General features: G+C 58.5%; 1 protein-coding gene across 1 annotated transcript in view; it reads left to right on the top strand.

Moving 5' to 3' along the window:
• Nucleotides 1-11,835, top strand: part of LOC129716275 (rhotekin-like) — a 39,969-nt gene extending 28,134 nt beyond the window's left edge. Inside the window, exons 8-12 of the mRNA XM_055666148.1 lie at nt 1,420-1,526; nt 5,205-5,336; nt 7,758-7,934; nt 10,581-10,692; nt 11,289-11,835. Coding sequence (XP_055522123.1) covers nt 1,420-1,526; nt 5,205-5,336; nt 7,758-7,934; nt 10,581-10,692; nt 11,289-11,680 — 920 coding nt within the window. The 3' untranslated portion in view covers nt 11,681-11,835. The remainder of the gene's footprint in view (nt 1-1,419; nt 1,527-5,204; nt 5,337-7,757; nt 7,935-10,580; nt 10,693-11,288) is intronic.
• The last annotated feature ends 232 nt before the right edge of the window (nt 11,836-12,067 follow it).

The following is a 12,067-nucleotide window of genomic DNA, read 5'->3' as shown; positions in this document are numbered from 1 at the left end:
TAAGGGGATTGAGAGGGAAAGATAGGTCATCCGTGATAGAATGGCGGGGTAGACTTGATGGGCCGAATGACCTAATTGTGTTGCCAAGTCATGGTCTTATAGTCTACATTCTCCCTCCCCACATCCTCTCCCACCCCTGGTCCCCACCCCTGCCCCACCCCTGGTCCCCACCCCTGCCCCACTCCTGTCCCCACCCCTGGTCCCCACCCCTGCCCCACCCCTGCCCCACCCCTGCTCCACCCCTGGTCCCCACCCCTGCTCCACCCCTGGTCCCCACACCTGCTCCACCCCTGGTCCCCACACCTGGTCCCCACACCTGCTCCACCCCTGGTCCCCACCCCTGGTCCCCACCCCTGGTCCCCACCCCTGGTCCCCACCCCTGGTCCCCACCCCTGCTCCACCCCTGGTCCCCACCCCTGTCCCCACCCCTGCTCCACCCCTGTCCCCACCCCTGGTCCCCACCCCTGCCCCCCACCCCTGGTCCCCACCCCTGGTCCCCACCCCTGGTCCCCACACCTGCTCCACCCCTGCTCCCCACCCCTGGTCCCCACCCCTGGTCCCCACCCCTGGTCCCCACCCCTGGTCCCCACCCCTGGTCCCCACCCCTGGTCCCCACCCCTGCTCCACCCCTGGTCCCCACCCCTGGTCCCCACCCCTGGTCCACCCCTGCTCCACCCCTGGTCCCCACACCTGGTCCCCACCCCTGGTCCCCACCCCTGCTCCACCCCTGCTCCACCCCTGGTCCCCACCCCTGGTCCCCACCCCTGGTCCCCACCCCTGGTCCCCCACCCCTGGTCCCCACCCCTGCTTCCACCCCTGCTCCACCCCTGGTCCCCACCCCTGGTCCCCACCCCTGGTCCCCACCCCTGGTCCCCACCCCTGGTCCCCACCCCTGCTCCCCACCCCTGCTCCACCCCTGGTCCCCACCCCTGGTCCCCCCACCCCTGGTCCCCACCCCTGCTCCACCCCTGGTCCCCACCCCTGCCCCACCCCTGGTCCCCACCCCTGGTCCCCACCCTGCTCCACCCCTGCTCACCCCTGGTCCCCACACCTGCTCCACCCCCTGGTCCCCACCCCTGGTCCCCTCAACTCGTCTGCTTCACCCCTGCTCCACCCCTGCTCCACCCCTGTGTCCCCACCCCTGGTCCCCACCCCTGACACCCACCCCTGGTCCCCACCCCCTGGTCCCCACCCCTGCTCCACCCCTGGTCCCCACCCTGGTCCCACACCTGCCCCACCCCTGTTCATGCCACCCCTGGTCTCCACCCCTGCTCCAACCCTGCCCCACCCCTGCTCCACCCCTGCTCCACCCCTGCTCCACCCCTGGTCCACACGGTCCACCTGGTCGACCCGATCCACACTCACAGCTGAAGCATTCCACACTCAATAACTCTGATTCTCTTCTCGTCTCTCTTGTAGAGGACCCATGGTCCTGGCTGCCTCTCTATGGCAGTGTGTGTTGCCGTCTCGCTGCCCAGCCACACTGCATGACACACACCCTCATCACCAGCTACCTAAACCTGCAGGTGAGTGACGTAGAGACACTCTGTAGAACAGGCCATTCAGCCCATCCTGGCCCTGCTGTCCATTGAGTAACCATCCATACTAATCCCATTGCCTGCTCTGTAAGCGCCTGTGTTCTGCTCTCTCCCACGTTCTGATCTTCCAGCGCGATCCAGCTCTGTGAACTGTTGTAGAGAAGAGGGATCTAGGGGTGAACACAGGGCCATGGGGAGTGTTGTAGAGCAGAGGGATCTAGGGGTGAACACAGGGTCATGGGGAGTGTTGTAGAGCAGAGGGATCTAGGGGTGAACACAGGGCCATGGGGAGTGTTGTAGAGCAGAGGGATCTAGGGGTGAACACAGGGCCATGGGGAGTGTTGTAGAGCAGAGGGAATCTAGAAGCACAGGTACATAGTTCCATGAAAGTGGCCTCACAGGTATATCAGGTGGTCAAAAAAGATTTCGGCAAATTGGCCTTCATCAGTCAGAGTATTGAGTATAGAAGTTGGGAGGTCATGTTGCAGTTGTATAAGACCTTGGTGAGGCCACATTTACAATATTGTGTTCAGTTCTGGGCATCATGTTATAGGAAAGATAGTGTCAAGCTTGAAAGGGTTCAGAAAAGATTTACGAGGATGTTGCCAGGACTAGAGGGTGTGAGCTATAGGGAGAGGTGGAGTAGGCTGGGTCTCTATTCCATGGAGTGCAGGAGGATGAGGGATGATCTTATAGAGGTGTACAAAATCATGAGATCGGGTAGATGCACAGAGTCTCTTGGCCCAGAGTAGGGGAATCGAGGACCAGAGGACATGGATTTAAGATAAGGGGTGAAAGATTAGGTGGGAACCTGAGGGGTAACCTTTCACATTAAGGTATAAGAACGAGCTGCCGGAGGAGATGGTGGAGGCTGGGACTATCCCAATGTTTAAGGAACATTTAGACTGGTACATGGATAGGACAGGATAGGACAGTATGGGCCAAATGCAGGCAGGTGGGACTAGTGGAGCGAGGGCATGTTGGGCTGAAGGGCAAGTTTCCGTGCTGTATGAATATCTCAGTTAGTTGTGGGAGGGGAGGGAGGAGATAGTGACAGATGCTGGGAGACTAAAGGCTGCAGATTCGGGAGACGGGTGGGAAGGGAAGAGTGGAACTTAATCAAGAAGGTGTGTGGGGGCAGAGGGGCCAAAGGGGGGAGCGGTGGGGGGGGGGGGGGGGGCAGGGGATCCAGTGGGAGGGGTGTGGCAGGAGATAGGCAAATTGCATAGATGGGGCATGGGCAATAAATAGGCTGATCTATCTCTCCCTCATAACCCCATTCTCCTGCCTTCTCCCCATAACCCCTGACACCCATACTAATCAAGAATTAATCAATCTCTGCCTTAAAAGCACCCATTGGCCTGCCCTCCACAGCCTTCTGTGGCCAAGAATTCCACAGATTCGCCACCCTCTGACTAAAGACATTCCTTTTCATCTCCTTTCTAAAAGTATGTATGTCCTTTAATTCTGAGGCTGTGCCCTCTAGTCCTAGACTCTCCCACCAGTGGAAACATCCTCTCCATATCCACTTTTACCCAAGCCTTTCAAGTCATGTCCGTCCACCCTGAGAATTGTGGTGGGCCGTTCGCCCTTCCCCTGCCCCGACCACTTGCCCCCCTGCCCCCCTCGCCATCACCCCCCTGCCCCCCCCCCCATCATCACCCCCCACCCCCCCCCCCTTGTCCCCCCATCGCCTACCTTGTCCCGGTGCCCCCCCAGGACATTCAGAAAGCATTTGATAAAGTCCCACATAGGAGAGTATTGGGCAAAATTAGGGCACATGGTATTGGGGGTAGGGTGCTGACATGGATAGAGAAGTGGTTGGCAGACAGGAAACAAAGAGTAGGGATTAACGGGCCCCTTTCAGAATGGCAGGCAGTGAGTGACTAGTGGGGTACCGCAAGGCTCGGTGCTAGGAACGCAGCTTTTTACAATATATATTAATGATTTAGATGAAGGGATTACAAGTAACATGAGCAAATTTGCAGATGACACAAAGCTGGGTGGCAGTGTGAACTGTGAGGAGGATGCTATGAGAATGCAGGGTGACTTGGACAGGTTGGGGGAGTGGGCAGATGCATGGCAGATGCAGTTTAATGTGGATAAATGTGAGGTTATCCACTTTGGTAGCAAAAACAGGAAGGCAGATTACTATCTAAATGGTGTCAAGTTGGGAAAAGGGGAAGTACAACAGGATCTGGGGTCCTTGTTCATCAGTCACTGAAAGTAAGCATGCAGGTACAGCAGGCAGTGAAGAAAGCGAATGGCATGTTGGCCTTCATAACAAGAGGGGTTGAGTATAGGAGCAAAGATGTCCTTCTGCAGTTGTACAGAGCCCTAGTGAGACCACACCTGGAGTATTGTGTGCAGTTTTGGTCCCCTAATTTGAGGAAGGATATTCTTGCTATTGAGGGAGTGCAGCGTAGGTTTACAAGGCTAATTCCCGGGATGGTGGGACTGTCATATGCTGAGAGAATGGAGCTTGTGTTGAGAGAATGTTGAGAGAATGGAGCTGGGCTTGTACACTCTGGAGTTTAGAAGGATGAGAGGGCATCTTACTGAAATATATAAGATTATTAAGGGATTGGACATGCGAGAGGCAGGAAACATGTTCCCGATGTTGGAGGAGTCCAGAACCAGGGGCCACAGTTTAAGAATAAGGGGTAAGCCGTTTAGAATGGAGATGAGGAAACACTTTTACACCCACAGAGAGTGGTGAGTCTGTGGAATTCTCTGCTTCAGAGGGCGGGGAGGGCATTATGGGAGTTCGCTATTTCGAAAACCATACGGAATCATGAGATTTGTCAAAGGTCACTTGCTGTAAAGAAAAAGCGAACAAGCGCTGGCTGTATAAACTGTGTGTGAATATTTATCTTTATTTATGGTTTATGTGTAAAAATATATTTACTCTGAGGAACAGAATTGCCTTGTATCGGGAGAGTGGGGTGTAACAGCGAGAGAGAGAGAGAGAGGCAGATGCGAGTGAGAGATGGGGAGAGACTGGACCAGTGGAGAGACATTCTCCGGAGCTGCACACACACAGACCCGCGCCTCATCCACAGCCAGGATCCAACCTGGGTCCCCAGCACCACAAGCGCTGCTGCTCCGCCACTGGACTGTTCCCGCCCACCCGGAGCTGAGCCGAGCTGCATCGTGCCGGCTGCACGTCTGTAGCTGCCACCGCTCCGGGATGGCCCCGGACTGCCGGACAACCCGGCGGGACAGGCAGAGCCGAGCTGGATCCATATCCCCCCCCACCCCGCGCTGGGACACCTTTGACCAAACCCAGACAGGGACTGGACACCCGGGAGGGGACGGGGACGGGGACGGCCCAGCAGCAACTCAACAGTGCCCGCAGCACCGGATCTCCATGCCCTACCCCGACCACCCAACCTGCATACAACGCCGCAGCACAGTTGCCATGTTCATAGCAAGTGACCTATGACCTGGGCATGTGCAGTCGGAACACCAAACTCGCTTATTCTCTGGATGCTTTCAAGAGAGAGCTAGATCGGGCTATTAAAGATAGCGGAGTCAGGGGAGAAGGCAGGAACGGGATACTGATTGGGGATGATCAGCCATGATCACAGTGAATGGCGGTGCTGGCTCGAAGGGCCAAATTGCCTACTCCTGCACCTATTGTCCATTGTCTCCGTGTCTCTGCAGCAGCGGGTGGGACAGCTGCCGGGCCGGAGCCGGCTGTGGTGCGTCCTGCGTGGAACCAACCTCCAGTGTTACCGCTCTCCGGGGGAGGCCGAGGCTGGGCGCGCAGCAGCCGCCAACATCAGCGTCAACAAGGTGCGTGGCCAGCGGGTCAAGGGTCAGGGAGCTAAGGTCTGAGGGCAAGGGTTGGGGGTCAGGGGGCAAGTGTCAGGATGGGGGCACGGTTACCGCCACCACCACCGTCAACAAGGTGAGTGGGTAACGTGGCAACTCTCTCTCCCACAGACTGGTCTCTCCAGCCAGGCTGCTGTGGCTGTGTAAGGGAGAGGGATAAGGGGGCAATGGGGAAGGGAAGTGTCGGGGCAAACATCGTAGACAGTCCAGTACAGGAACCCTCTAACCCAGGCAGCATGTTGATGAACGTCTCTGACCCTCTCCAACCACTCCCTGTAGCTGAAGCCCTCTAATCCAGGCCGCACCCTCACTTTCCGTAAAGACTGCTCCCTCCGTAACTCCCTGGTCAATTCTTCCCTTCCCTCCCGTACCACCCCCTCCCCGGGCACCTTCCGTTGCAACCACAAGAGATGCAACACTTGTCCCTTTACCTCCTCCCTTGACTCCATTCAAGAACCCAAGCAATCGTTCCAGGTGCGACAGAGGTTTACCTGCATCTCTTCCAACCTCATCTATTGCAATCGCTGCTCTAGGTGTCAGCTGATCTATATCGGTGAGACCAAGCGGAGGTTGGGCGATCGTTTCGCCGAACACCTCCGCTCGGTCCGCAATAACCAAGCTGACCTCCCGGTGTGCTCAGCACTTCAACTCCCCTCCCCGTCCCACTCCGCCTCCGACCTCTCTGTCCTGGGCTCCTCCATTGCCAGAGGAGCGAGCATCACCGAAATTGGAGTGAGCAGCACCTCATATTCCGCTTTGGGGAGCCTGCATCCCAACGGCTTGAACATTGAATTCTCCAATTACCGCACCCCGGCAGCCCTTGCTGTTCACCTCTTCTCAGTCAACCCTCTGTTCTTCTCCCCTCCCCCCCCCCCCCCCCCCACCCTCCATCAGTTCTGAAGAAGGTGTTGGCCCGAAACATTGCCCATTTCCTTTGCTCCATTGATGCTGCCTCACCCGCTGAGTTTCTCCAGCACTTTTGTCTACCTGAGCACCCTTGTAAACTTCTCTGCACCCTCGCTAAAGCCTCCACATCTTTCCTGTAATGGGGATGAGCTGAACGGCAAGCAATACTCAAATGCAGCCCGATCACTACAGAGCTGCATTGTCACATCCTGACTCTTATACTCAACGCCCTGACAAATGGTGGCAAACATACCATATGCCTTCTTCACCTCTGCTAGAAAGATTCAATATGCTGCAGTAACTCAGCGGGTCAGGCAGCATCTGTGGAGAACATGGATAGGTGACGTTTCACAGAGTGCTGGAGTAACTCAGCGGGTCAGGCAGCATCTGTGGAGAACATGGATAGGTGACGTTTCACAGAGTGCTGGAGTAACTCAGCGGGTGTAGCAGCATCTATGGAGCTAAGGAAATAGGCAAACGTCAGGGGTCCAACTCTCTTCCGGGTTTCGGCCCAAAACGTTGCCTATTTCCAGATGGGTTTCGGCCCGAAACGTTGCCTATTTCCTTCGCTCTATAGATGCTGCTGCACCATAACTCAGCGGGTCAGTCAGCATCTGTGGAGAACATGGATAGGTGACGTTTCAGGTCAGGACACTCCTTCGGACTAATTGTGGTGGGGGGAGGGGGAAACAGAAAGCTGGAGGAGAGGTGGGGTTGGGAGACCATCTGGTGAGTGATAGGTGGATACAGATGAGAGGAGTTTTGATTAGAAGATAGTTGGATAAAGGCCAGGGATGAAAGGGTGAAGCGTGAGGAAGGAATGTAGATGGAGGGGAAGGGATCTGAGGGGTGTGGGTGGGGGGGGGGGGGGGGAAGTGGGGACCTTGGGTGGGGAGTTTCCTACCATTGGGGAATTCACGATTCCTGCCGTTGTGTTGTGAGCTCCCCAAGAGGAACATGAGGTGCTGTTTCTCCAGTTTGTTGTGTGGCCTCACTCTGGCAATGGAGGAGGCCCAGGACAGAGAGGTCAGTAGCAAGTCAAGTTTATTCGTCACATACACGTACGAGATGTGCGGTGAAATGGAAAGTGGCAATGCTCGCGGACTGTGCAAAGAGACAAACAAACAAACTACAAACAGAATGGAACAGAATCATATATTCACATATTACATATTTGTGAGAGGGAGGGAAGAAAAAGGAAAAAACAGCAATTTTGGGGAATGGGAAGGTGAGTTCAAATAGTTAGCAAGCGGGAGATCCGGCAGGTCATGGCAGACTGGGTGCAAGTGGTAAGTGAAACGGTTGCCGAGGGCACGCCGATGTACAGGAGGACACATGGGGAACAGTGGATGCAGTAGATGAGGTTGGAGGAGGCGCAGGTGAACCTCAGGCCCCTCACAGCCAGGACCCTGTCACCTGTCACCTGGGCTGCCGTCTCCTGTTACCCTGCCCTGCTGTTGCCCCACCATGTTACAGGACACGCGTATCCGGGCGACGGGAGCGGACACCAGTGGCGGCAGCAACTGTATCTCCATCAGCAACCGCGTAGGGGCAGAGGAGGTGACGCACAGACTGGCCGCAGATTCCCAGCAGCAGATGCACCGCTGGATGGAGGTCTTCTGGCAGCTGTTCTATGACATGAGTGAGTTACATGTGATGGGCAGGAGGAGCAAAGCTGTCTCCCGGAGTAATCCTCCCCCCCCCCCCCCGCTCAGCCCCCTCCCCCCCCCCCCCCCCTCAACCCACTCCCCCTGCTCACACCCCCCTCCCCCTGCTCAACCCCCCCCCCTGCTCAACCCCCCCTCCCCCTGCTCACCCCCCTCCCCCTGCTCAACCCCCCTCCCCCCCCCTGCTCACCCCCCCCCCCCTGCTCAACCCCCCCCCCTGCTCACCCCCCCCCCCTGCTCCCCCCCCCTGCTCAACCCCCCCCCCTGCTCACCCCCCCCCTCCCCCTGCTCACCCCCTCCCCCCCCCTGCTCACCCCCCCCCTTGCTCAACCCCCCTCCCCCTGCTCACCCCCCTCCCCCCCTCCCCCTGCTCAACCCCCCCCCCCCTGCTCACCCCCCTCCCCCTGCTCAACCCCCCCCTGCTCAACCCCCCCCCCCTGCTCACCCCCCTCCCCCTGCTCAAACCCCCCCCCCTGCTCCCTGCCCCCCCTCCCCCCTGCTCAACCCCACTCCCCCTGCTCAAACCCCCCCCCCCTGCTCAAACCCCCCCCTGCTCAACCCCCCCCCCTGCTCAACCCCCCTCCCCCTGCTCACCCCCCCCCCCCTGCTCAACCCCACTCCCCCCTGCTCCCCCCCCCCCCTCCCTGCTCAATCCCCCCTTCCCCCCTTTTCAGGTTGAGACCCTTCTTCAGACTGAGAAGTCGGGAGAGGGAGACACGAGACATTAAAGGGGACAAAGATGGGTATTTGTTCACTCGGGGAGGCTGCAATGAAGCAAAGAATCAGTAACATATAATCCGAGGGACAGTCGGACTGGTGGGAGAACTGGGAAGGGGGAGGGGATGGAGAGAGGGAAGACAATGGCTACTTGAAGTTAGAGAAGTCAATGTTCATACCGCTGGGGTGTAAGCTGCCCAAGTGAAATATGAGGTGCTGTTCCTCCAATTTGCACTGGCCCTCTGTCTGACAATGGAGGAGGCCCAGGCCAGAAAGGTCAGTGTGGGAATGGGAGGGGAGTTAAAGTGCTGAGCCACTGGGAGATCAGGTAAGTTTAGAAACATAGACAACAGGTGCAGGAGTAGGCCACTCAACCCTTCCAGCCAGCACCGCCATTCAATGTGATCATGGCTAATCATCCACAATCAGTACCCTGTTCCTGCTTTCTCCCCATATCCCTTGATTCCTTTAGCCCTAAGAGTTAGATCTAACTCTCCCTTGAAACCATCCAGTGAATTGGCCTCCACTGCCTTCTGTGGCAGAGAATTCCACAGATTCACAATTCTCTGGGTGAAAACGTTTTTCCTCAACTCAGTCCTAAATGGCCTCCCCTTATTCTTAAACTGCCACCCCTGGTTCTGGACTCCCGCAACATTGGGAACATTTTTCCCACGTCTAGCCTGTCCAATCCTTTTAGAATTGTACAAGTTTCTATAAATCCCCTCCCATTCTTCTAAATTCCAGTGAATACAAGACCAGTCGATCCATTCTTTCATCATATGTCAGTCCCGCCATACCGGGAATTAACCTGGTGAACCTACGCTGCACTCTCTCAATAGCAAGAATGTCCTTCCTCAAATTAGGAGACCAAAACTGCACACAATACTCCAAGTGTGGTCTCACCAGCGCCCTGTACAGCTGCAGAAGAACCTCCTTGCTCCTATACTCAAATCCGCTCGCAATGATGGCCAACATTCCATTAGCTTTCTTCACTGCCTGCTGTACCTGCATGCTTACTTCCAGTGACTGGTTTACAAGGACACCCCGTCTTGTTGCACCTCCCCTTTTCCTAACCAGCATCTGCAGTTCTAAATTCCAGTGAATACAAGCCCAGTCGACCCAGAGAGAGGTTGAGTAGGCTGGGTCTCTATTCCATGGAGTGCAGGAGGATGAGGGGAGATCTTATAGAGGTGTATAAAATCATGAGAGGAATAGATCGGGTAGATGCGCAGAGTCTTTTACCCAGAGTAGGGGAATCAAGGACCAGAGGACATAGGTGGGTGTATGGAACAAGCTGCCACAGGAGGTCATTGAGGCTGGGACTATCCCATCTTTTAAGAAACAGTTAGACAGGTACATGGATAGGACAGGTTTGGAGGGATATGGACCAAGCGCAGGCAGGTGGGACTAGTGTAGCTGGGACACGTTGGTCTGTGTGGGCAAGTAGGGCCGAAGGGCCTGTTTCCACACTGTATCACCATGACTCTCTACGACCTGCTCTCCCCGCCCCCGCTCTGCCTCGTCTCCCCTCCCCCTGTGCCAACTACCCCCCCCGCTTCCACCCTGCCCCCCTTCCCCGCTTCCACCCCTGCCCCCCCCCCCCCCCGCTTCTCCCCCCATCTGTTCCACACAGGTGTCTGACACCATTGGTGTAACCAGCTGATGAAGGTCTTCCCGTCTCTACTACCACCCACCCCCCCGTCTCTACCCCCCCCCTTGTCTCTACCCCCCCTGTCTCTACCCACCCACCCCCGTCTCTAACCCCCCCCTGTCTCACTACCCCCCCTCGTCTCTATACAACCCCCCCCCCCCCCGTCTCTACACCCCCCCCCCTGTCTCTACCCCCGTCGTCTCTACCCACCCCCCCCCCCGTCTCTACCCCCCCCCCCCCCCCCCCGTCTCTCCGTGTCCGCAGCAGTGCATGGCGACCTCTTGCTGTAACGAGTTGATGAGGGTGGAGACACCGTCTCCCCGGAGACGCCTGGTGCCGGTGCCCAGGACGGGAGCAGCGCTGTACCGGGAGACAGGTAGTTGACAGGGTAGTGAAACTGTGTGTGTGTGTATCCCTGTAACGTCACCTCACTGACCCCCCCTCACCCCTTATTCAATCCTCAATCCGCACCGCACCCCTCACCATCCACCCGAGACTACCGGTGCTGGCTGTGTGGAGTTTCTCCCCCCCCCTCCCTCTTGTCCCTAGCGTCTAGCATGTCCTTGAATAACCGGGATCACTGGCCGGTGCGGACCCGGTGGGCCGAAGGGCCTATTACAGCGCTGTATCTCTAAACTAAACTACTGGGTTGTGACGGCTCTCCCCCTCCCCCTCCCCCCTCTCCTCCCCCCCCTCCTCCCCCTCCTCCCCCCCTCTCCTCCTCCCCCTCTCCTCCTCCCCCCTCTCTCTCCCCCCTCTCCTCCTCCCCCCCCTCTCCTCTCCCCCCTCTCCTCCCCCCCTCCCTCTCTCCTCTCCCCCCTCTCCTCCTCCCCCCCCTCTCCTCCCCCCCCCCTCCCCTCCCCCCTCTCTCCCTCCCCCCCTCCGCCCCCTCGCCCCCCTCTCCTCTCCCCCCCCCTCCTCCCCCTCTCCCCCCCCCTCCCCCCCTCTCCCCCCTCCCCTCTCTTGCTGTAGTTATTGACGCCCAGGAGGGCAGTGGCCGGATCCCGGCTCCTGCCGGTGGACAGAGACAGGTCCCGGTGGCCCCACGACCGGCAGGGTTGGAGGTCCCGTGTCGGGGGGAGCCGGGGGCCCGGCTGGAGCGGCGCCTGGTGTCGGGTCATGGCCGCTGCCGGGACTGGGTTCAGAGCCAGTCGTTCCCGCTGGTGCCCGGCGATGGGACAACCGTGTCCCCGGACCGGCGGCACCGGACCCGCTCCCTGGACGGTCGGCTGGCCGGCGGCGAGGCCCCGGTGGAGCGCAGAGACCGCAGCCCCGGGCCCGGGGTGTGGACCATCCACCCGCCCCCACCGTGGACACATCCCCGGCCCAACACACACACTGACCGCCGCCAGACACAGGTCTGAGCCCACACCGGGACATCGCGGGGTCATGGGGAGGAACGGGTTAGTAGGGACAGATACATCAGCCATGATTGAATGGCCTCGATGGGCCGAATGGACTAATTCTACTATCACATGACATGGGGAAGCGATGTCTCCTCGCCTGGCCGGGGAGAGAAGGTCGGTGTGGGTGGGGGTGGGGGGGGGGGGGGGGGGGAGAGGGGGGTAGAGAGGGTGTGGGGGGGAGTGAGGGGGGAGAGGGGGGAGTGAGGGAGGGGGGAGAGAGGGGGGGGAGGGGGAGTGAAGGAGAGAGGGTGAGGGGCAGAGGGTGAGGGTTAGAGAGGGTCGATGTATGTGAGGAGGGGGGTTAGGAAGACAGTGATGGGGGGAGAGGGTCGGTGTGGGCGGGGG

The sequence above is a fragment of the Leucoraja erinacea genome, unplaced genomic scaffold (assembly GCF_028641065.1).
Source record: "Leucoraja erinacea ecotype New England unplaced genomic scaffold, Leri_hhj_1 Leri_199S, whole genome shotgun sequence".
Classification (NCBI taxonomy): Eukaryota; Metazoa; Chordata; class Chondrichthyes; order Rajiformes; family Rajidae; genus Leucoraja; species Leucoraja erinaceus.
This window is presented reverse-complemented; position numbering and strand designations above follow the sequence as displayed.